The sequence below is a fragment of the Ictalurus furcatus genome, chromosome 8, assembly GCF_023375685.1.
Source record: "Ictalurus furcatus strain D&B chromosome 8, Billie_1.0, whole genome shotgun sequence".
NCBI lineage: Eukaryota > Metazoa > Chordata > Actinopteri > Siluriformes > Ictaluridae > Ictalurus > Ictalurus furcatus.
The window spans coordinates 27,634,705-27,660,173 of record NC_071262.1 but is presented as its reverse complement, the minus strand read 5'-3'; the positions used below and the strand labels follow the sequence as shown (position 1 = coordinate 27,660,173).

The 25,469-nt window shown below is 36.5% G+C and overlaps 4 protein-coding genes across 4 annotated transcripts; all 4 read left to right on the top strand.

The window, feature by feature from the left end:
* The first annotated feature begins 681 nt into the window (after positions 1-681).
* Positions 682-5,261, top strand: LOC128611972 (uncharacterized). Its single transcript, XM_053631867.1, has 6 exons — positions 682-1,309; positions 1,659-2,009; positions 2,171-2,506; positions 3,108-3,227; positions 3,838-3,881; positions 3,984-5,261. The coding sequence occupies exons 1-6, from the start codon at positions 1,237-1,239 to the stop codon at positions 4,113-4,115; spliced, it is 1,056 nt and encodes a 351-aa protein (XP_053487842.1). The 5' UTR covers positions 682-1,236; the 3' UTR covers positions 4,116-5,261.
* Positions 5,262-7,486: 2,225 nt separating this feature from the next.
* LOC128611968 (uncharacterized) lies at positions 7,487-10,655 on the top strand. The gene is made up of 6 exons (XM_053631864.1): positions 7,487-7,768; positions 7,996-8,340; positions 8,833-9,168; positions 9,638-9,757; positions 10,253-10,296; positions 10,411-10,655. Exons 1-6 carry the CDS (start codon positions 7,645-7,647, stop codon positions 10,540-10,542), a joined length of 1,101 nt encoding a protein of 366 aa, XP_053487839.1. The 5' UTR covers positions 7,487-7,644; the 3' UTR covers positions 10,543-10,655.
* Positions 10,656-14,244: 3,589 nt separating this feature from the next.
* Positions 14,245-17,239, top strand: LOC128612038 (uncharacterized). The gene is made up of 4 exons (XM_053631942.1): positions 14,245-14,304; positions 14,585-14,953; positions 15,664-15,999; positions 16,600-17,239. Exons 1-4 carry the CDS (start codon positions 14,259-14,261, stop codon positions 16,803-16,805), a joined length of 957 nt encoding a protein of 318 aa, XP_053487917.1. The 5' UTR covers positions 14,245-14,258; the 3' UTR covers positions 16,806-17,239.
* Positions 17,240-18,935: 1,696 nt separating this feature from the next.
* Positions 18,936-22,556, top strand: LOC128612018 (uncharacterized). Its single transcript, XM_053631918.1, has 6 exons — positions 18,936-19,782; positions 20,062-20,412; positions 21,163-21,498; positions 21,721-21,837; positions 22,036-22,079; positions 22,157-22,556. Exons 1-6 carry the CDS (start codon positions 19,671-19,673, stop codon positions 22,286-22,288), a joined length of 1,092 nt encoding a protein of 363 aa, XP_053487893.1. The 5' UTR covers positions 18,936-19,670; the 3' UTR covers positions 22,289-22,556.
* Positions 22,557-25,469: the final 2,913 nt, after the last annotated feature.

The following is a 25,469-nucleotide window of genomic DNA, read 5'->3' as shown; positions in this document are numbered from 1 at the left end:
TACCTACAAAACACATAAACTTAAGATTTCAAGTGTTATGAACTGAAAACCATGATTTGTTAAAGTAGCTCACTATGGTCTTTCTTTGATGTGATTGGCCATGCAAGGAGTTCTACCTGGCAACAAGTGAACTAATGCACTGATTGGTAGATAACTGCGAAAGGCGGTCCTATTCGTCTCTTCTGTTGCTGGTCCCAGCGTAGTGAAATTCAAGAGTTCATCATGAGTAGGAAGTCGTGGTTGAACAATTTCCTGTTCCTAGTCACCCAGGTGTACTAAGAAAATGTAAAAAAAAAATCAATGGGAATGTACTTCAAATATATTTTTCTCATATGAATTCATACGGGTGCCAATAATTGCTGAATACCTATATTTAACAAAGATATTTTTTTGTTAAACCTGTGTTGTTTTTGCAATTGTTTGATATCCATGAGAGCAGAATATTTTTGTGATTTTTTTTTTTCAAAAAAATCAAAAGTTTAAACAATGAACACAATTTTTCACAGCCTTCTTTGCTCATATTTACCAAGGGTGCCAATATTAGTGGAGGACACTGTAACTGAATACAAAGACAGAATACAGATATAAATAGGTTGCACTCTAGTCAGGTTTGTTGTTGTTCTTGTTGTCTTAAATTTACAAAAAAAAAAAAAAAGTGCCTTTATTTATATGGTTGCTGCTCCATATGGTCCACTAAAATAATGGGATTCATTTCCTATTACAGCTCACCCCATCATGTTTTATTCCTTACTTTTTGAAAATAATATTTAAAAGCATTAAAAATACTTGATCTTAGCCATAATTTTAATTGAGTTTAATAGAATCATTAACTGCAATTATTAATAGAAGACCACTGACACTATGACAGTGCATGTTAAAAACTAAACATTATAGTATTATATATTATTTTAAAAGCCTATTAAAACCTGAGGTTTTAGAATTTGTATTTGAACAGTTCAGATAAGATTTCATTCTTTAAAAAAAAAAAAAAAAAACAACATAATTTACTGAACTGCCAGTTTATTAGGTTCTTTGATATAAAAACTAAATCAAAACCACAGCAAGGATCAAAAAAAAAGTGTGAAGAGGGGCCACAGTCAGGTATCTACCGCTGTCTGCTTTCTAGTGTAGACCGTATGTGGAAAATTCTGTGATGTCAGAGTTTCACGTCATAAATATTTTGCACAAAGTGCCATGTGCTCAGTTTGACCATCTGACAGTGTGGCAAGAGGAGACATGTTATACACAGACCTCAGACTGAAGATGATGATGCTGATGTGGATTACAGCGATGCTTTTTAATAAAATTGGTAAGTGTGGACCATTTTGTAGTTTTCTGATAACATGCATGTTGCTGTAATAAGGATCATTGTGCAGGCTGAACGATTAAGTGTTCGAAAAGTTCAGCTATGATTATATAGCATTATACACTGAATGGCCAGTTTATTAGGTTGTTATTTCTTGCTAGGAAGAAAAAAAAACAGATTTGCTTGAAACCTACTTTCAAACACTGTTGTATATCTCCATAAATACTGGTAGCAGGAATTTATTTAAAGACAAACAACATTTTATTTTTACACCAAAGGAAATCTATGTGTATTATAGGTGGAATAAATTTTGGGTGCATTTGTTGATGTTTTCTGCGTAAACTCCAAACAGCAGATTCTACACAGAGCGAGGGCGTCAATCAACCGAACACAATGATCACTGCTCATGTGGGTGAGAACGTGACTCTGCACTGCTTTCGACTGGGAGAGGAAAATACCCATTCCATCGTCTGGTACAAACAAAAAGTCGGACATGAACCTCATGTAATGGTCTCAGTTCAGCATGAACCCAGTTATGAGAAAGAATTCAATCCACCAAAATTCAGTATTGAGAAAGAAATAAAAGAAAAAGGCTTCCATTTGAAAATTGCTAATGTGGAACCATCAGATGAAGCCGTGTACTACTGTGGATATAGAAAATTTTTTATAAGGTTTGGAAAGGGAACATTTTTAGCAGTGAAAGGTGAGAATTTTTATATGCATAGCTTCATTTTAATTAGTTTTATTTGTCCTTTTCTTAAACATCAAATTTATTTTTACATGTATGATGGTGTGTATATTATATTATAATACTGTAGGCATAAAAAAAAAACTAGGGCCTTACTAAGCTATTACACTGAACAGGTGATGGAGATGTAAAAGTGTCAGTGTTCCAGAGTGGCGTGTCGGACTTGGTTCCTGCAGGAGCGTCAGTGACTCTGCAGTGCTCGGTTCTCTCTGAGAGCAGATCAGCAGAACTCCAAGTGCTCTGGTTCGTAGCTGCTCCACCACAATCCCATCCTCAAATCATTTACACTCATCACAACCGCAGCCATCAGTGTGAGAGCGGCTCTTCTACACACACCTGTGTGTACAACTTCTCCAAGAACATCCTCAGCCTCAGTGATACTGGAACTTACTACTGCGCTGTGGCCGTGTGTGGGAAGATCATTTTTGGGAACGGGACACGAGTACAGTTGGGTAAGAAGTATGATGTTTTGCTGATAAATTAGAGTATGTATTCATTATTTGGCTTTTACCTCCAACGTTCTGGCACAATGTTGTCAAATTACAAATATTTATATTTTTCCACAAAACCTACATCTCATTGTTCTATCATTGTCAATAACCTGAAGAAATGAGTTGGTTTAGTGTAGAAGTAACCACTGATTTTGATATTTGAGTTCATATAAGAGCAGAAACAATTATGAAAGGACATGGTCAGAGCCGTACTGTATGGTGAACGTGGCATTTAAATTCCCAGTAACGATCTCAAAATCAGTATTTCTACAGTTGCAACATTTTTTTTTTCATTTTTTTCAACCCAATTAAAATGAGTGTAATGTGTAATTAGTGTGTAATTTGTGTAATTAATTTGTAAATAATTTGAGTTTGTAAATAATTCCAACACTCATAAGATTTTCATAGTTTTTAGCTGTAGAAGTATTGATATTGTGATATTTATTGAAAAACCCATTATTTCTTATTTTCTGATTTCTTGAACTGCTTACATAACTGATCAGTTTCTTTTGTGTCTAAATGTTGTAGCAGTATTAATATCATGATATTTACTGTGTGACAGAGAGATCTGTGGATCCTGTAGTGATCTACCTCGCTGTAGCTTTGGGAGTGTGTGTGGTCGTGATCTTTGCTTTGATCTTTGTCATAACCTGTGGACGGAGACACTTTGAACAACGCAGGGGTAAGTCGACATTTTGGCTATTATTTAAGTTATTATATTATTGCAAGCTTTTATTTACAAGCTTTTTAAATATTAGATTATTTTCTTTATATACACTGAGTCATGAGTCTGTTAGTTCACTGTATCTACAAATATGGCAATATATACACCATGTTCCAGTTTATTACATATACTGATCTGGTACAAAGCAGAGTTACTGTTACCACTCTGAAGTTTTAGTTATTTTCCAATAACCGCATATCCTAAACTGTTTTATTCCTCATACCACGGCAATTTCCAATCAATTTATTTTTCATTTATTAAAAGAATAACAGCTCATAAATTTTTATCCATTTATAGTTGCATTTAATAATATGAAACATTGTTTATAGCAGCTATAAACAATTGTTTGCCTCACCAGCCTCTCATGTTCTGTCTTTTGAAGTTAATAAGAATAAATGCAAATAAAGCTATGATTTGTAACTGCACTACTGTCAGAACTGTTGTTATAGAAAATTAATCAACACTTTCTGGACATAGGAAGTAAAATAAAATTTAAAAAATGATTCTAGATGAAAAGCAGGTCTCACTGTAGAGATGCCCTTGTAATCTTCTCTTTACTTTTCTACAGTGAGATGCATACAAGGTTCTGTGACGGAAAAGACCCTCAATCAGGTAAATATTCAGCATATGTAGGTACATGCGAATGCTTTTTAAGGATTTCCACTAAAAGTGTAATAATTCTAAAGTTTGATGATCTAATATCCATTCCTACAGGACTGTGACAATGTGGAGCTGAATTACGCTGCCTTACATTTCAATGAGAGGAGAGCCAAAAGCGGACGAGTGAAGAAACAACAACCTCAAGACATTATATATTCTGATGTGCAAGGTCTTTCTGTAACGTAGATTTGATCTCTAATCTGATTCAGTGTCATTAGTTCTGTTATCAGTTTCATTTGTGTTTTTATTAATGATTGTTCAGGTTGAATTTAAACTAGAAGTCTCAAAATCACTGAAACCCTGGAACACTGGATCTGTCAAGGAGTGACATGAGAAAGCAGTTTCAGTTAGGTTAGGTTCAACTTAAGATATTGGTTGTTTTTTGTTTGTTTGTTTGTTTTTTAAATTAAAGGCAGTTACCCTGCCTTATGGATTGCTATGAATATTAGATTCAAAAAGTTAGAAAATGTTTTTTTTTCCAGGAGCCCTCAGGTTTGTTTTCAGTGTTTCTGAAGGCATAGCATTAGGATTCAGAATAAAATAAATTTTAATCCTTCTTATTTAGGCCACGTCTACTTCCTGTATGAGAACTGAACACAGATACCGATACTATCTAGTGACTATTAATCTGGAAACCTAATGTATATTTTTTCATTGTCATTGTTGTTGAAACCTTGTTTTTTCAAGTTTATTATTCAAATAAGTTTTACTAAAATATTAGTAGCAATTTTACTTTATATATTTTCTTTACTTACTTTCTTGCCCAACATTCTGGGTTTTTTTTTTTTTTCGGTGTTCTTTGATGTATTATTATTATTATTAATTAAACATACACTATACGGCCAAAGGTCTGTGGACACCTGACCACACCTATATGTGATTCTTCCCCAAACTGTTGCAACAAAGTTGAAAGCACACAATTGTAAAGAATTTCTTGGTATGCTATAACATTACATTTCCCTTCACTGGAATCAAGGGCCCAAATCTGTTCCAGCATGATGGCCCTGTGTACAAAGTGAGCTCCATGAGACATGATTTGTGAAGGTAGGAGAGGAACAACTCAAAAGGCCTACACAGAACTGTAACTTCAACCTCACTGAACACCTTTGAGATGAACTGGAACACCGACTGCACCCCAGGCCTCCTCACTTGACATCAGTCTTGACCTCACTAATGCTTTTGTAGGTGAATGGACCCACATCCCAACAGCCAAGTTCCAAAATCTTGGGAATGAATGTTGATAGCTGCTATCATGCAAATAATAGCAGGAACTAACTTATTTTTGCAAACATTCCACAACATTAATTGTAATTATAAATGGTTAAAAATCATGAGGTGTTGCTCAATAATAACAAAATAAATTGTATCGTGGTCAAATTGCTGCATTAACACAAATTTTGCTTTGCATCGTGCAGCATCACACCACACCATTGTGGTAATTATGTTTTATTCCTTACTTATTGAAAATAGTCTTTAAAAGTATAAACATCTTGCTCATAATGATAAATTAATCACTAGACTCATGAATCGCAAATATTAATAAAGACTATTGACAATATGTCATTATGTAGGTTGAAAAATTAAGCATTATAGTAATACAATCAAAATATACAGCCTCTTTGTTGGTACCTAGAATAATGAAGATTACAGCAAGAGGTAGAGCTTTTTCTTACAAAGCCCTTTCTTACACAGCGATGGAACGACTTTCCAATTAGTGTTTTTGATCTCAGTCTTTAACGCTAGGCAAAAACCTATTTGTTTAATCAAGCCTGTTGTTAACATCTTCTCTCTTAGGTAAAGGCGCAGGTCTGGAGGGTTCTGAGAATCAATCACTGCTGCTGAGGATGGCCCCATATACTGTAGATAGCCTGAAGATTGTTTGCCATGAGATTGCTGTGGACAGTACCACACGGATACCTTAAAGATAGCTATGAATGTTCTTCCTTGGATAGCCTATAGATTTCACTCACTGAAAGCAGTTCACACTGCAGTTTATTCAGTATTCAGTGGATACTTCACTTGGATTCTATAGATTTAAAGCTAAAACCAAAACAACATCTCTATGGCTCATACTGAAGATCCTTTCAACACATTCAGTACTGCTTGACATACTGTGAACGAGTAATGACTCTTCAGACTATTCAGTTTCACCCAGAAGAGGATCAATATCAAAAAGAAAAATGAATTTGCTGCAGTAGGAGAAGCCACTGTGGGCCTTTTTTCATATATAATAAATTACAAAATGAAACACAATAAACGCGGTCATGTTATCTTGCGTTCGGAGGCGGGAGCCTGCTCTTTGGGAACGCAGTCGTGCAAGACAGTTCTGGGAGGTAATTATACTGAACCACTTTGATGACAGACTATGGATTAGAAAAACGTATTGCCATTTGCGCTGTATAAGTTGGCCACATGCACCGAATACAGAGTTGTGGGGGGAGACATTTGGCGTCAGCATAACCACAGTTGTGTGTATTCTGTGTGTCGGGCCATTCGTGTACAGATGATGAGCAACTACATAAAATTACCTGACCTGGCTGAGACAAGTGAGATAGCTGAACACAACTACACCACCCACCATGTACACCAAGGGCAGTGGTGGCTTGACGGTTAAGGCACTCGATTACTGATCAGAGGGTCGGGTGTTCAAGCCCCAGCACTGCCAAGCTGCCACTGTTGGGCCCTTGAGCAAGGCCATAAAATCTCTTTTGTGTGCTGTATCATGGCTGACCCTGTGCTCTGACCCCATCCTCCTAACATGCTGGGGTATGTGAAGAAAAGAATTGCACTGTGCATATGTATATGTGATCAGTAAAGACTCATTATCATTATGTACCACAAGTATATGGAGTTCTGGATGGAACCCGTATCCCTATTTTGTCTCCCGCTAAGGGCTACAGGAATTACTTGAACAGAAAGGGTTGGCCCTCAATCATTCTACAGGCACTCGCTGATGATCTGCATGGAGAAATTTATTCTATAAATGTGTTTCCATCGTAATGTATGCGCACGTCTTCTTATCAGATAAAGAATTTATCCGACTTAATTGAGCGCATAAGCTTTTTATGCACATTTTTAGAATTTATGCGCATCTTGGCATTTCCATCCAGTGTTTTTTTATATATATGATAATCCAAAATGCGCATAAAAATAGGTGGATGGAAACATGGCTATTATCCACTGTTAAACACACCATATAAATGAAACTTAATTAAACAGAATTAAAGTAATAGTAATATAATAAATGTTTAATATAAAGCATGGGGTTTGAGAATGAGCATTTCAAAAGTACAGATAAGATTGTATAATATTATTTACTGAACTGCCATTCAGGTTCATCGATCTAAAAACTAACTCTCAACAACAACTTGCAATTCCGTATTTCCGGATTCACTCGAAAACTGCTTTTAAATGCTGTCGAGACACCGTCCTAAGTATTGGTCACATGGCTGCAAAAAAAAAAAAAAAAAAAAAAAGCTCAGATATTACTTTTCTCAACACTAAAAGAATAATAAAATAATTTTTTTTTTTTAAAGACATTTTCAGAAAGGCTTGCGCACTTTATTTCTTTATTTTTGTTTTTCATGTCAGTTGCTTAAAAGGTTTCAATTCCTATTTGAGGAAAGGTTCAGAAAAGAAAGTGTGAGGAGGAGCTACAGTCAGTTATCTACTGCTGCTATCATGCTAGTCTAGATCATATGTGGAAAATTCTGTGATGTCAGAGTTCCACATCATAAATCTTTGCCACAAAGTGAGATTGACCTTATTTAGCATGAGGAGACATGCTGTGAAGATGATGACACTGGTGTGGATTACAGTGATGCTTTTTAATAAATTTGGTAAGTGTGGGTGGTTTTCTTGGTTGTTAATCATATGCATCGTATACCATAGGATTGTCAACATATTACCATATTATAACAATTTATTGGTTGTTATAAAAAAATATATATTTTTTTTTTTCTTGCTCAAATGTAAGTGCACGTAGTACACTAATGACAATCTCTTTGTATTATAGGTAGAATAAGGTGCTATTGTGTGACATGTTTTGTTCTATACCTATTAACAGCAAATTCTGCTCAGAGAAACCGCATCAATCAGCCGAACCCAATGATCACTGCTGATGTGGGTGATAATGTGACTCTGCACTGCTTTCGACTGGGTGAGGAAAATACTGAAGCCATCATTTGGTACAAGCAAAAAGTAGGAAATGAGCCTTGTGTAATGGTCACAGTTCATCTTGATCCCAATTACGAAGATGAATTCAAGCCACCAAAATTCAGCATTGAGAAAGAAAAAATGAGCTGCCATTTAAAAATCGCCAAAGTGGAACCATCAGATGAAGCCATGTATTACTGTGGCACTCTAAACTACATAAAAGAGTTTGGAACAGGAACTTTTTTATCAGTGAAAGGTAAGAATTTTAATGTACACAGCTCCTTTAAATCATTTAAATAATTGTTATTGTTGCATGTATATTTTTCCTTTTGTAAAAAGCACCAAATGTATTATTTATTAAATAACCGAATAGGTGGAGTAGTATTTTATTAGTGTTTTCATACATACTAGCCTAGTTCAAAAAGGCTTCACATGTTGCTGATGATAATATTTTATATTTATATTTTGTATTTTATATAATATTGATTATAAACATTACTGTACATGTCAGCTCTCTAGAGTGCCCTGTTGGTCTCGGTTCCTCCAGCAGACTCAGCATGTCTCAGGGCATGAAGTTATTTAGTTGTGCATGCAATACTTATTAAATTATCCTCATTAATTATCCTCAACATATTCTGGTCAATCAGATTTGAGAGTTCAACAGCGCTATGGTATAAAATGCTATAATTGACAGCAGGTGCTTTCTGAACTGCATATTAAATGTATTATATAATATTACACTGAACAGGTAAACCAGATTTAAGTGTCTCAGTGTTCCAGAGCGGCGTGTCGGACTCGGTTCCTGCAGGAGCGTCAGTGACTCTGCAGTGCTCGGTTCTCTCTGAGAGCAGATCAACAGAACTCCAAGTGCTCTGGTTCAGAGCTGCTCCACCACATTCCCATCCTCAAATCATTTACACTCATCACAACAGCAGCCATCAGTGTGAGAGCGGCTCTTCTACACACACCTGTGTGTACAACTTCTCCAAGAACATCCTCAGCCTCAATGATACTGGAACTTACTACTGCGCTGTGGCCGTGTGTGGGAAGATCATTTTCGGGAACGGGTCACAAATACAGTTGGGTAGGAAGTACAATTTTTTCATTCATAAATCAGACTACATACCATAGTAGTTATTTGTCTATCTACTCTATGCCTATTTACTTGTATTGAGCCATCCAATAAATTCTGGAACAATGTTATCTAACTTCACAAAACCGACATCTTAAATCATTGTTCTGTCTCATTTTCCTGAAGGATTGTGTTGGTGTAGCACAGAAGTAACCATTATGCCGTTATTTGAGTTCATTATTTGAGAATATGAAGGTTTATGGTCAGGGCTGTTGTAGAAATTCCCAGTTAAGTTCTTGAATAAACCATATACATTTTAGTTGAATTAAAACAAATGCACAATTACATTGTATGTTCCAGAATTTTCCACTAGTACTTGTTTCTGATTGCTTTAACTACTGATGTTAATTTGCAGTTGCTAAAATAGTCAAAGTCTACATGTTGTAGCAGTATTGATATTGTGATATTTACTGTGTGACAGAGAGATCTGTGAACCCTGTACTGATCTACCTCACTGTAGCTTTGGGAGTGTGTGTGGTCGTGATCTTTGCTTTGATCTTTGTCATAACCTGTGAAGGGAGACACTGTAAACAACGCAGTGGTAAGCCTGCATTATGTCTATTATTAAAGTTCATATATTATTACAAAGTTATTATAATATTCTATTATTTCCCTTATACACACTGAGTCATGAGTTTAGTACAGAAATTAGTACTGATTTAGTACTTTATTTTAAACTCTATCTAAGTTCATAGGAAAACGTGATCTACGGAGTTACTGTGACCATCTTGAAGATGATTTTTTTTCTTATCGCACCACATCCAGGAGTGTTTATCCTGCTTATATCACAGTAATTTGCCAACTCTAAACGTTTTTATGATTTAAGAAACGTCATAATTTTTATTCGCTCAAAGTTGCATTTAATGTTGTGGAATGTCCACAAAAGAAGTTAGTTTGTGTTATCACTTACATTATAGCAGCTATAAACACTCATTCCCTCCCTAGCATTGTTTTTCCTTTCTTGAAGTTAATAACGCCTTCTGAAAATACTCACCATAGAGATCTGATCATAAAATGTGAATTTTCTTCTCTACAGTGAGACTCAAACAAGGTTCTCTGACAGACAAGACGCTCGATCAGGTAAATATTCAGGATATGTGAACGCGTGATGTTATAAATGAACAAGCAATTAGTTTTTGTAATAAAAGTCAGAATTCAGCAATGTCATCTGAAATTTCATATTCATTCCTACAGGACTGTGACAGTGTGGAGCTGAATTACGCTGCCTTACATTTCAATGAGAGGAGAGCCAAAAGAGGACGAGTGAAGAAACAACAACCTCAAGATATTATATATTCTGATGTGCGATGTCCTTCTGTAACTTAGATTTGATCTCTAATCTGATTCAATGTCATTAGTTCTGTTATCAGGTATTAGATATGTTTTGTTAATGATTGTTCCGACTGAATTTAAACTGAATGCTGAATGATATCGAATTCTCAAAATCACTGAAACTGGTTCTGTCAAGGAGTGACATGAGAAAGGAGTTTAAGACATTGTTAAGGGTGTGTGTGGGGGGGGCATAAAATATTATACTCTAATGCTGCCTTATGAATATTAGTATCAAAATGTTAGAAATCTGTGCATCCAGTGTAAGGCTTATTAAGGCTCGACTGACTCTTGCATGTTGTTCAAGGTAACAGGGTTGGGTGTGTTTTCGGACACAAATGTAAATTTTTCATAACCTATGATGTATGACTCGTAGAAAAGGATGTTTCATGGATGAGATTATAAATAGGTTGACGCATTAATGCAGAAAATAAGAATTTAATTAATATATTTAAGGTAACGTAAAGTGTATTCATAGACGACATGCAAAAATACTGTTTTCTAAGAGCTGCAGAAGTTTTTTAATTATTTAACCATTTATTGATGTGACATGTGCACATACAGTTGGTCATTGTGAAGGACACTCACTTTACCTGTGTTTAAAATGTCTTTTACCTTTACTTTTCATACATAATTCTAAAACATGAGTCAAGTTCAAGGTCAAAAAACAGGCAAGGGTTCAGGTGAGTAACAAACAGCATCAAGTGTCAGAGACCAGGACAAAAAACCAGGAAGCAAAAACAGAAAAAAATAAATAAATAAATAAAATTTAAAAATTTAAAAATTAATAAAAAAAAAAAAACAGGATAACAATCAATGCATAAAAGAATTGGTAAGCTCAGGTTATGCACACTGAGCATTACTTTGCACTGATTGAATGACCAAGGTCTGTTTACATAGGGTGTGAGTGTAATTGAAAACATGTGTGTGTGTGTGTGTGTGTGTGTATGATCAAAACTCATGAGATGATGAACGTCCTGTTTGAGTGTTGTGCTGGGGATTGTAGTCCGTAGAGGCCATGTTTGTATGGCGCGGTATGTTTGGAAAGTTGAGTTCAAGGAAGGAGTTGACCTGTCAGAGATACCCCCACCACCCAAAGGGCTCACTCCAGGAGCACTACTCTTTCTGGGCCTCCCCCTAGGTCGTGGACCTGGGCATGGTTGACATGGAACTACTGGCACAGGTTGGGGTCAAGAATGACTTGTGCAGGTACCCAGCATTGCTTCTCTAGGCCTGAGTATCTGAGCATCATTTTGACTAAATATGCTTACTGGCCATTAATGTCAAGGGGAGCTGGATGGGTGTCTTGAGGCATGTCAGTGGCTAGGGGTCCTGGTATTATGGGTTTCAGGCAGGAAAGATGCAACAAAGGAACCATGTGGCAGTGGCGTGGCAGTGGTGTGGCAGGTCTAGTTTAAATGTAACTTTGTTTGTTTCAGGATTTGATAGGGCCAAAATAGTCCTGGGGCTTAGTTTCTGACAGGCTTGGAGTGGACAGAAGTCCTTAGTGGCTAACCAGACTCTGTCCCTGGGTTGATAATGAGGGTTCTCTCCTCAAAGCTAGTCAGTGGTTTCTTTAATGGACTGAGCTACTTGTTTCAAGCATTGATGGGTACTTGTTCCCATACTTGTTCACTCCTTTGGAACCAGTTATCTACTGCTGGTGAATCGGTCAGGTTGGCATTACAGGGAAATAGCGGGGTCACATACCCAAGTATGCACTGAAAGGGAGTGAGTTGGGTTTTCGAGTGTCATTGTGAGTTCTGAGCATATTCTGCCAAAGGCAGAACCCAGGACCAATCCTCTTGGTTGTTAGCACAGAATGTTCTCAAGCAGTGGCTGATCTCCTGGTCGGCCCTCTCCACCTGTCTGTTGGTCTGTGGGTGGTATCCAGAGGTTTTGCTGACAGTTACCCCTAGCTTGCCTATGAAACTGGCCCAAACTTGAAAGGTGAATTGAGTGCCTCTGTCACTCATAATGTCCTCTGACATCCAAAAAAAAACTGAATACATGGTTAAAGAGGAGTTAAAGTGGTGTGGCCCTGTGACTCTGGAAGATCAGTAATGAAATCTATAGCAATGTGTGACCAGGACCTCTATGATATGGGCAGGGGCAGCACCTTGGTAGCTGGCAGAGTTTGGGGGACCTTGGCTTGGGCACAGGCAGAACAGAAGGAAACATGAGCATGCGAGCATGTTGGGCCACCAGCGAGCATGTTGCACCACCAGTACCTGTCTCATAGCAGGTAGTAAGTACGTTGGGTCCCTGGGTGGCCAGTGGCCAGTGTGTGTGTGAGTGGGTGAATGGGAACGATTTACATGGACAAGGAACCTGATGTGGAGGGGTGCAGGCGATAAGCTCAGTCTGGTTCACAGGTAATAGCTCCCATAAACAATATGGAGGCAGAATGAGCACCCTCACTGCTTTTATGAGGACAGGCTGCATGCAGGGCATCAGCTTTAGTATTTTTGGAGCCAGGTCGATAGGAGAGGGTGAACTGGAACCAAGTGAAGAACAGTGACCATCGGGCCTGGCGAGGGTTAAGATGTTTCACAGTTTTGAGGTATTCAAGGTTTTCATGGCCAGTAAAAATGGTGAATGAATGAGCGGCCCCCTTTAGCCAGTGACGAAACTCCCAAAGGGTCAGTTTTACAGCCAACAGTTCTCTGTTCAGCTTGGGTGAGTGTTTTGACGAAATAGAACACTGGATGAAGCTTGGGCTTTTCTCCAAATCTTTGTGATAAGACATCTCGTACTCCTGTTTCTGAAGCATCCACTTCTACACTGAAGGGTTTTAACAGGTCAGGGTGTTTCAGTATGGGAGCTGTGGTGAAGGCTGCTTTCAGCTGGTTCAGGGTCAGTTGAGTGTTGTGCTGGCGATTGTCGTCCATAGCAGCCATGTTTGTATGCTGCGGTGCATTCTGGGAAGTTGAGTTTGGAGAACAAGTTGACCTGACAGTATGGCATAAGCTGTTATGTCAAGAATAATGTTAAGAGAATGCATATTGAGTGGTAGAAAAGGTCAAATGTGGGTAAAAATCACCAGCATGGTCAAAAGTTTATTAATTAATTTGATCATCTTCAGAAATTCATTGCTTTATCCTGGTCAGAGATGTAGTTAGCCAAAATATCTCGAACAAAAAATTGGCAAACACAAGTAAGAATTTGTGTAGCTTGATGATCGAACTACTGCATAAGGTTCCACTTGTGTCTTATCTGAAATTGGTGTTCACAGTGTGGTTTGTACTGTTGGAGCAGTGGGTTCAGGAGCAGTAAAATGTCAATCATATTCTGATGTCTTTATATGAGGGCGTAAAATGTCAGTGAGATGGAATTTTTTTCAAATGTCATTTCTTTTCCTTTTTTGGTGGTAAGCAGACTTTATAATGCTGGAACTTTTCTTGTGGTTGAGCTACATACAAGAAGGGAATGTATATTTTTATTACTCAAGCCTAGTGGAAAATGTCAAAATTTCACCATGGGAAGGTTTTCCCAAGCCAACCATTCACATTCACAACATTCATTTAGTGATAGTATTTGTACTGTTGTTTTGTTTTGTTTTCACCTTGGAGGTGACGCCCCGACCCCACATACACTGGTCAGGGGGCTGAGCCTCCAGATGCCTTAAACTCTCAGTAACGCCCCTCATGCTCAGTTGGACTATAAGACAGTTTGTTGAAAGGACATGCTCATATACAAAGTTGGGGTTTAAGATGGTGATGCTGATGTGGATTACAGTGCTGCTTTTTAGTCATACAAGTGAGTGATCATGGTTTTGTAATGTATAACATTTATATTGTAACATGCAGGTTTTCTTAAGAATTGCAATTAAATAAATTACATTATTTATTAAATTTAAAGTAGTTATGGCCAGTCTAGGTTCATTTAGTTGCTTAAACTCTTATTTAGTTCACTATTTGAAATAGTCCTAGTGGCTAAATGTATAACCAGCAAAGCCGTACGACATTTTATTGAAAGTCTTAAAGGTTTTGGGGCATTTGGATATAAAAAATATTTGTTCTGTGACGCCTAACACTAGATTCTGCACAAATGAACATCGTCAATCAGCCGAACCCAGTGATCACTGCAGCTTCTGGAGATAACGTGACTCTACATTGCCTTCGAGTGGAAGAAGGAGACACTGATCCCATCATTTGGTACAAACAAGCATTAGGACATGAGCCTCATGCAATGGTCACAGTCCAGAAAGTAGTAAAAAATCCCATTTTTGAAGATCAGTTCAACTCGCCAAGGTTTACCGTGGAGAATTTAATAGGAAGCTGCAATTTGAAAATTACTAATGTGGAACCATCAGACGAAGCCGTGTATTACTGTGGATTAAAAAAGTTTGCAATAGCATTTGGAAAAGGAACATTTTTATCTGTGAAAGGTAAGATAAACTTTAATTGCACTCAATAATTCTTAGCACTGTAATGATATTCATTTAAAATTATTTTACAAGGTCAGTTTTATTATTTGCATTATCTTAAAATCTTCATTATCTTTACATAAAGTGCATTTAGATACTGCCATGAATTTACAGAAACATAATCATAACCTTATTATAAGAAAGTACATATTAGTTTCTAACCCTAAAAACAGTTTTATTTAAGTGATAAGACAAACTATTCATGACTGGGAAGCAGTCTGCAGTCCCTTACCTTGTTCCTATTGCAGACTGAACATTTCTTTAATCCATATTAGTTACTTGTTATGCTATAAAGCAGCAATTATACTATATGTGACACTTTCTATGCTACTATGAAAAAATATCATCAGAAGGGAAACTGCATTAGATTTTCTTACCTATTAATGTCTAATGCATTTTATAAATAAGAATAAAAATCGTTTATAAGTGCCTGAGAGTACTGTGTTGCGGTCCATTTCTTCAGTAGAGTCTATAATTTTTTTCATTATTTAATGATTATAAAATAATTATCACATTATAGTCTAGAAATAGATATTTATCAAGATATTGTAAATATATTAGATATTCACAGCAAAACATTTTTTAAGAATGTACACTGAATCATACATACATATATGTGAGTTATAAACAATAAAAGAAAGGAGAGGGGAGTATATGAGATTTTACAGTGTGTATATTCCACTGAACAGGTGATAGAGATGTAAAAGTGTCAGTGTTCCAGAGCGGCGTGTCAGACTCGGTTCCTGCAGGAGCATCAGTGACTCTGCAGTGCTCAGTTCTCTCTGAGAGCAGATCAGCAGAACTCCAAGTGCTCTGGTTCAGAGCTGCTCCACCACAATCCCATCCTCAAATCATTTACACTCATCACAACAGCAGCCGTCAGTGTGAGAGCGGCTCTTCTACACACACCTGTGTGTACAACTTCTCCAAGAACATCCTCAGCCTCAATGATACTGGAACTTACTACTGCGCTGTGGCCGTGTGTGGGAAGATCATTTTTGGGAACGGGACACAAGTACAATTGGGTAAGACATTACATTTTTTCTTCATAAATCATAGTAGTTATTTGTCTATCTACTCTATACGTGTTCATTTGCATCGGGTCATTTAATAAATTCTGGTACAATGTTGTCTAATTTTTTACAAAAGTTACATCTCAAATAATTTTTCTGTCTCATTTTCAGTGACCTGAAGAAATTCTGATTTAGCATAAAAGTAATCACTGAGCCAATATTTGAGTTCATATGAGAATTATAATATGAAGGTTTATGGTCAGGGCTGTACAGTGGATGGGGCAGAAATTCCCAGTTAAGTTCTTGAATAAACTTTATACATTTTAGTCGAATAGCTAAATTTTCTGAAAGAAATCTCTAAAGAAAATGAAAACTCAGCTACCAAACATGTCTAAATATCCCACCAGAGAAACATCATCTTGAAACAAATGCCCAATTACATTGTATGTTCCAGAATTTTCAGAACAACCCACTAGTACTTGTTTCTGATTTCTTTAACTACTGATGTTAATTTGCAGTTGCAAATGATTAGAGCATTGCTAAAATTGCTAAACGGTCTACATGTTGTAGCAGTATTAATATTGTGTGTGATTAATATTTACTGTGTGACAGAGAGATCTGTGGATCCTATAGTGATCTACCTCGCTGTAGCTTTGGGAGTGTGTGTGGTCATGATCTTTGCTTTGATCTTTGTCCTAACCTGTGAAAGGAAAAACTGTGACCAACGCACTGGTAAGTCTGCATTATGTATTTTATTAAAGTTCATATATTATTACAAAGTTATTATAATATTCTATTATTTCCTTTATACACACTGAGTCACGAGTTTATTAGTAAAGCTGATTTAGTACCTATTGAACGCTAAGTTCATATGGAAGTCAAACAGGAGTGTTATGGGAACATATGAACAACAGAGTTACTGTTACCATTTTTATTACCATTATTTTTCTTATAGCACCACATCCAGGAGTGTTTAACCTGCTTATATCACAGTAATTTTCCATCTCTAACCATTTTTATAATTTAAGAAACGTCATACATTTTATTCACTTAGAGTTGCGTTTAATGTTGTGGAATGTCCACAAAAGAAGTTAGTTTGTGTTATCACTTACATTATAGCAGCTATAAACACTCATTCCCTCCCTAGCATTGTTTTTCCTTTTCTTGAAGTTAATAACGCCTTCTGAAAATACTTGCCATAGAGATCCGATCATAAAATGTGAATTTTCTTCTCTACAGTGAGACTCAAACAAGGTTCTCTGACAGAGAAGACGCTCGATCAGGTAAATATTCAGGATATGTGAACGTGTGATGTTATAAATGAACAAGTAATTAGTTTTTGTAATAAAAGTCAGAATTCAGCAATGTCATCTGAAATTTCATATTCATTCCTACAGGACTGTGACATTGTGGAGGTGAATTACACTGCCTTACATTTCAATGAGAGGAGAGCCAAAAGAGGACGAGTGAAGAAACAACAACCTCAAGATATTATATATTCTGATGTGCGACATCCTTCTGTAACTTAGATTTGATCTCTAATCTGATTCAATGTCATTAGTTCTGTTATCAGGTTTCATTTGTACTGTAGATGTGTTTTGTTAATGATTGTTCAGGCTGAATTTAAACTGAAAGCTGAATGATCTAGAAGTCTCAAAATCACTGAAACACTGGAACACTGGTTCTGTCAAAGAGTGACATGAGAAAGCAGTTTAACACATTGTCAATGGTGTGGAATTTTATTTTTTTTTATTTTTTTAAACATAAAATATTCTGCCTCTCATGCTGTCTTATGAATGTTAGCATCAAAATGTTAGAAATATGTTCATCTTGTCTTTTTTTGCTTTTGTGCATGTAAGTTAAAACCCTAACATGTTCTGAAATGCTGTACTTCTCATATTCCACAGCAATTTGCCAACTATTACATTTTGTAATTATTGTTGTTGCTTTCTTGTATCATTTCTTACTTTAATAATCCAAGGAGCAAATATTTGCCATCACACACTTATACAGATATTTTTTTCTAATTAAAACTTTACTCCCAATCTATAATTTGTGCAACAGGGTTGTACTCTTAAACTGACCTCATCAGTCAATATTACAATATGAGAATAGAATGAGAGACTTTTTTTCTTCCTGTGAACTTCAGGAAATTTGAATGATGCAACTTCCTGTAGAACATGTCATGTAACATATGGAATATTCCAAATTGTAGATAGGGGTGAATTCGTTCAGGTAACAGGTTTGAGTGTATGCTTTGGGACACAAAATGTAAATTTTTCATAAACTATTATGGATGACTCATTGAAAAGGACGTTGAACTGTTTGGAAGACAGGAGTCCCGTTACATCTGGCGTAAACCAAACACAGAAATCCACAAAAACAACATCATACCTATGGTCAAGCATGGTGGAGGAAGTGTGATGGTGTGGGGATGCTTTGCTGCTTCAGGGTCTGGGCAACTTGTAATAATTGAGGGAAACATGAATTCTGCTCTCTACCAGAAAATCCTAAAGGAGAATGTCCGGTCTTCAGTCCGTAAATTGTAACTCAAATCCATCTGGATTATACAGCACGACAATGATCCAAAGCGGAGGAGTAAATCCTAGTCCTAGAAGTAAGTGAAAGACTGATCTAAAGTCATCAGAAGCACTTAGTTGCAGTCATTGCTGCTAAAACTGGCACAACCAGATTTTAAGTTTAAGGGGGCAATTAGTTTTTCACATGGGTGATAGGTGTTGGGTAACTTTTTTTGCTTCAATAAAATAAATAAATAAACAAAAAGTGTATTGTGTGTTTACTCAGGCTGCCTTTGTTTTAAGTTGTGTTTTGTTTGAAGATCTAAAACTATTTAGTATGAGATATACAGAAAAACAGAAGAAATCAGGAAAAAATACTTTTTCACAGCACTGCATGTAATAAAATGCTGTCCGTAGTCCATAGTGGCCATGTTTGTATGCCACGGTGCATTCTGGGAAGGTGAGTTTGAGGAAGGAGTTGACCTGACAGTATGACACAAGCTTTTATGTCAAGAATAACGTTCAGAGAATGCATATTGAGTGATAGAAAAGGCAAAATGTGGGGGGAGATCACCAGCATGGTCAAAAGCTCATTTATTCATTCATTCATCTTCAGTAACTGACTGCTTTATCCTGGTCAGAGACGTGCTTAGCCAAAATATCTCAAACGAACAATGAGAAACACAAGTAATCACATGTGTAGCCTCATGATGGAACTACTACATAAGGTTCTACTTGGGTCTTATCTGAAATCAGTGTTCGCAGTGTGGTTTGTACCGTTGGAGCAGTGTATTCAGGAGCGGTACAGTGTATATCATCATCTGTAATGCAGTCAGATGTAATCTTCAAATTTATTTATTTTTTTGGAGGTAAGCAAACTGGAACTTTACTTGTGGTTGAGCTACGTACAAACAGGAAACATATTTGTTACGCAAGCCTCTAGTTTGTAGAACTATATTTAGTGGGAAATGTCAAAATTTCACCATGGGAAGGTTTTCTCAGGCCAACGATTCACATTCACAACATTCATTTAGTGATAGTATTTGTACTGTTGTTTTGTTTTTCATCAGTGGTTTCTTCCTTGGAGGTGACACCCTTGAACTCCACATACAATGGACAGGGGGCTGAGCCTCCAGATGCTTTAAACTCTCAGTAACGCCCCTCATGCTCAGTTGGACTATAAGACAGTTTGTTGAAAGGACATGCTCATATACAAAGTTGGGGTTTAAGATGGTGATGCTGATGTGGATTACAGTGGTGATTTTAAGTTATACAAGTGAGTGATCATGGTTTTGTAATATACAACATTTATATTGTAACATGCAGGTTTTCTTAAGCATTGCAATTAAATAAATTACATTACTTTCAAAATTTAAACTAGTTATGGCCAGTCTAGGTTCATTTAGTTGCTTAAACTCTTATTTAGTTCACTATCTGAAATGGTCCTAGAGGCTAAATATATAAACAGCGAAGCCATACAACATTTTATTGAATGTCTTAAAGGTCTTGTAGCATTTAGATATAACATTTTTTGTTCTGTGACGCCTAACATTAGATTCTGCACAAATGAACATCGTCAATCAGCCGAACCCAGTGATCACTGCAGCTTCTGGAGATAACGTGACTCTACATTGCCTTCGAGTGGAAGAAGGAGACACTGAAGCCATCACTTGGTACAAACAAGCAGTAGGACACGAGCCTCGTGCAATGGTCACAGTTCATAAATTAGCACGGAATCCCAGTTTTGAAGATCAGTTCAACTCGCCGAGGTTTTCTGTTGAGAATTTAAAAGAAGGCTGCATTTTGAAAATAAATAACGTGGAACCATCAGACGAAGCCGTGTATTACTGTGGATTAAAAAAAATTATAATATTGTTTGGAAAAGGAACATTTTTATCAGTGAAAGGTAAGAACCATAAACTTTACTGTAAACTTTCATTACACTCAATAATTCTTAGCACTGTAGAGATATTCATTTTGAATTATTTTACTAGGTATATTTATTTAAAATTTTATTAGCATTATCTTTTTTAAAAAATTAATTAATTTAAAAAAGGCTAGCATTATCTTAATTATCTTTACTTAAAGTGCATTTAGATACTGCCATGGATTTACAGAAACATAATCATAACCTTATTATAAGAAAGTACTACATATAGTATTTTTAACCCTAAAAACTTAAAGATTTATTTAAGTTATAAGACAAACTTTTCATGTCTGGAAAGCAGTTTGGAGTCCCTTACCTTGTTCTCATTGCAGACTAAACATTTCTTTAATCCATACTAGTTAAATGTTCTACTATAAAGCCGTATTTGTGTGTGACCATGCTACTTTGAGAAAATACAATCAGAAGGTAAAGGGCATTAGATTGTCTTACCTGTGAAAAACATGTCCCTGTGTATTAATGTCTAATGCATTTTATATATAAGCATAAACATAATTTATAACTACTCGAGAGTGCTGTGTTGAGCTCAATTTCTTCAGGAGAGTCTTTTTTTTTTTCACATTGCAGTCTGACCATAGATAGCCAAAGAAATTAGAGTGTATACTCAATAATACTTATATACAGTACATACAATATATATGATTTATAAACAATAAAGGAGAGAGGAGGGGAGCAAGTGTGATCTTCCACTGTGTATATTACACTGAACAGGTGATGGAGATATAAAAGTGTCAGTGTTCCAGAATGGCGTGTCAGACTCGGTTCCTGTAGGAGCGTCAGTGACTCTGCAGTGCTCGGTTGTCTCTGAGAGCAGATCAGCAGAACTCCAAGTGCTCTGGTTCAGAGCTGCTCCACCACAATCCCATCCTCAAATCATTTACACTCATCACAACAGCAGCCATCAGTGTGAGAGCGGCTCTTCTACACACACCTGTGTGTACAACTTCTCCAAGAACATCCTCAGCCTCAGTGATACTGGAACTTACTACTGCGCTGTGGCCGTGTGTGGGAAGATCATTTTTGGGAACGGGACACGAGTACATTTGGGTAGGAGAACATTTACTTAAAGATTTAATGAAGGATATGATGTTACTTTAGTTCTTTGTTCTTATCGCTATGTTTGTAAATATTTAAAACACTGCTATGATCACAGGGAGGTATTGTTAATATTTTCTAATATATCTGCATGAAATTGTGTGATATACTGTATAAAGTACATCTTCATCATTATTATTATTATTTTATTTATTTATTTATTTTGTGCTACAGAAGAATCTGTGGATCCTGTAGTGATCTGCCTCGCTGTAGCTTTGGGAATGTGTGTGGTTGTGATCTCTGTTCAAGTTGTTTTATTCTGTAAATGGAGAAATTATAAACAACGCACAAGTAAGTGTTCTATAGGATTTTGTAATACATTAGTAGACAAACTGATCACAAATTTACAGCTTTGAATAAATAAATTGGGTTTTCTAGTATTACTAATATGATAAAGTCAGATCTCTTCACATGATTAGACCGGCTTTCTTTAGAAATAAAGGATAAATTATGTCAAATGTTATATGTTATATTATTTTTTCTTAACAGAGAGACAAAGCTCTGGAAGAAGAACGGAGCAAAAAAGCACTCAGGTAGTGGAAATGAGTCTAACTTTTATTTATATTTTTATTTATATAATTGTGTGGTAATTTCATATTCATTCCCACAGGACCGTGACTCTGTGGAGCTGAATTATGCTGCCTTACACTTTAATGAAAAGAAAAGCAAAGGAGGGAGAGAAAGGAGAAAACCACCTCAAGACAGTGTGTACTCTGAAGTCAGATCTCTCGCCACGACTTAGATTATATGTCTTCAATTCTTTTTTGGAATAAAGTTCAAACTGGTGGTCTGCTCATTTCATTTTCATTTCATTTTAAAGAGTGAGGTCAAAAAAGAACATTTCGTTGTGATGGGATATTAATAATGCCTGTTCTTTCAATGTTTATCAATTAGGAAATGACTGAAGATTGTAAATCAGAATGGGAAGCTTATGGAAAAAGCAATTTTTCTTTGGACTTTGTGGTTTTATAGCTTGTTTTTGCCTCTTAAGTGAAAACATTATTGTGAAAACTCTAATATTAAAATAAGCATTAGTAATTGCTAATGTTGTAAGTTGTAAAGGGAGAAACTGAATATTGCAGTTGTGAGTCTTCATTAAGGTTGTGTAGATTCGATTCAATTCAGTTTTAATTATACAGAACTTTTAACAATGCACATTGTCACAGTGCAGCTTTAAAGAAATCAGATTATGGATTTAAATTTAGATCCTTGATAAACAAGCCAGAGGTGACAGTGGCAAGGAAATACAGTGGGGGAAATAAGTATTGAATGCGGCAACATATATTTCCGATTAAGTTATTCACATGAAATTTTCACCAGACATCAGTATTAACTCAAGAAATCTGCAAATATAAAGAATTCACAACATTAAAGTCCATAAATATAGTTATGTGTAATAAAGTGGAATGACACAGGAAAAAAGTATTGAAGACACTAAGAAAAAGCAGTTCTCCAAGGCAAGGTAAGGTAAGGAATCAGCTGAAATCCGTAAGTAATTATACCCCCTATCTGTGCAAATTAATATCAGCTGGGTTAGTAAATTGATGGTCTATAAAAAGGCTTTTCATTACCAAGGTGTCACACAAGAAACATCTCATGATGGGTAAAAGCAAAGAGCTCTCCCAAGACCTTCGCAACCTTATTGTTGCGAAACATATTGATGGAATCGGATACAGACATATTTCAAAACTTCTGAAACCTCCAGTAAGCACTATTGGGGCCATTAAGCGCAAGTGGAAGCAACATCACTCCGTCATCAACCGGCCATGCACTGTAGCTCCTCGCAAGATTTCTGACCAGGGAGTCAGAAGAATAGTCAGAAGAGTAGCCCAACAGCCAAGGACCACTCGGAAAGAGCTCCAGAAACACTTGGACGTAGCAGATGCCATCGTCACAGAGAAAACAATAGGCAAATTTCATGTGAATTACCTAATTGGAAATATATTTCCTGAAAAAAATGTTGATGTGTTCAATACATATTTCCTCCTCTCTACTTCCTGAGACGACATGAGGAAGAAACCTGAGGAACGGAAACTCATCCTCTCCTGGGTGACATCAGATTACGAGTCATTACTCTTCTACAAATGTATGCTATTGTATACGTCAATGAATATTATAATATACAGTAACACTGTATATCTGCAATTACATGTGGGGGGGAAAACTACACTAAAAAGATAATCAAGAAAAAAAAAGGAATTAAATAAAATTTACTTTGAACTACTCTGAACTTGTGAGGATAACGAGCCATCGGCACTCCCAGGCTCAATCAATCAATCGATGAATAAGTATCCAGGGGTGTCTAGGGTCATTTACAGAAGGAACCTTAATGAAAAGCAATATTTACCTATATTTCTAATCCGTTGCTAATATAATTAACTACAACAATCTAAGAGTTTTTTTCACTTCTATTAAAAAAAATCACTCTTTTCATGTTGATCATTCAGACACAGATATTAGAAACACCGATTATCTCACTAGATAGTTTCGGTGGTGAGTAAAGGTCAAACTGACTGTGGTATATATTACATTTCCATTTGTTTTTTGTAGAGAATTTGTAAAAATGTACGAATCAGAATTTCTTAAGGAGAAGCTGTGCTCAAAATCCCTTTAGAAACTTTGAGAGAAGTCATTCCCTCACAAGCCTCTCTTTTTATCTCTACTGGCATTTACAAGGCAAAAACACACCTGGTAATGTTACAGAGTGTAAAATCTTCTGTCCTGAAGATGTCAGAAAACTTAAAGGTACAGCTTATGCAAAGAACTGCAAAGAACTGAAAATGGAGACTCATTCCAGAAGTAGAGAACCAAGATAGTCTGCATTACTGTCTGAGATGTGCTTCTCTAATTAATCAACACTTTCTGAGAATTGGAATCGAGCATATAGACATCACTGTAGTAGTCGTAGGTGGTATATGTCTATTTTCTGCCGTTTACTTGCCACAGATTACCGCTCTCAGCATGACCACCATGTGCATTGTTTTTGATTCATGTCTTGTCTTCACTTCTGCCTTGTCATGGGTTTATCTTCCTATTGTGTCATGATCGTTCTCACCTCTTTTTTAGTTCATTATTTTCTTTATTTAAGCCCTGGTGTTTCACTGTTCAATACACTGTCTTATTGTGCATTTTGTTTTGTTAAGCCTTGATTCAGTGCTAGTGATGGCCTTCGACAGGTCCTCTCCAGGCCAGCTCGAATCCAGCATTGTCGCCCCACCTCGTGCTCTGCTGAGGATGTCACTGCTTTGTTCATGTTTTTGTTCATGATTATGGATTATGGATTATGAGGATCCCCTGTGCTTCGGATTAGGTTAAGGATTGTGACAATGATTTATGCTTTGCCCTAAATACACATCACACCAAGTTTACACGCTTGTGCCCAGGCTCCCACCGCATGTTACACTACTACGCAAGACAGCATATTACTGGTAAATCTAGAGCAAACCTCATATGGACTATTTTTCTTTGTGGCTTTAAGTGGAAGAATTCAGTGGTTTGAGGTTGAATACATTTCACTCAGTATGAACTAAAAGTAAGAGAAAGGTTGAGTTGAAAGTTCATACCATCTAAAATCCAGCTACGTGATTTAAAACTATGAAGATCGTTCAATTTGTATAATAATAGTACTTTGTTTAAGAAAGTGTCATTTAATGTGTTACATTTGAATTCAGTAACCTCAGGCGGGGCGTTGCCGGGGGTGGGGGGGGGGGTGTTATGTGGTGTGTGCCAAACCCCCTTACTGTATAATACTGCTGCTGTATTGTAATAATGCACTGAAACATACAGTAACATATTAACAGTAAAGTTAAACTACAACCTAAAAGCATTTATCTGAAGCAACAATAAAATTTCATATAAATTGGATGATATTTTCACCCTGATTCTTTCCTCTTATAGAAAAACAAGTCAACACCTTCTGAGCA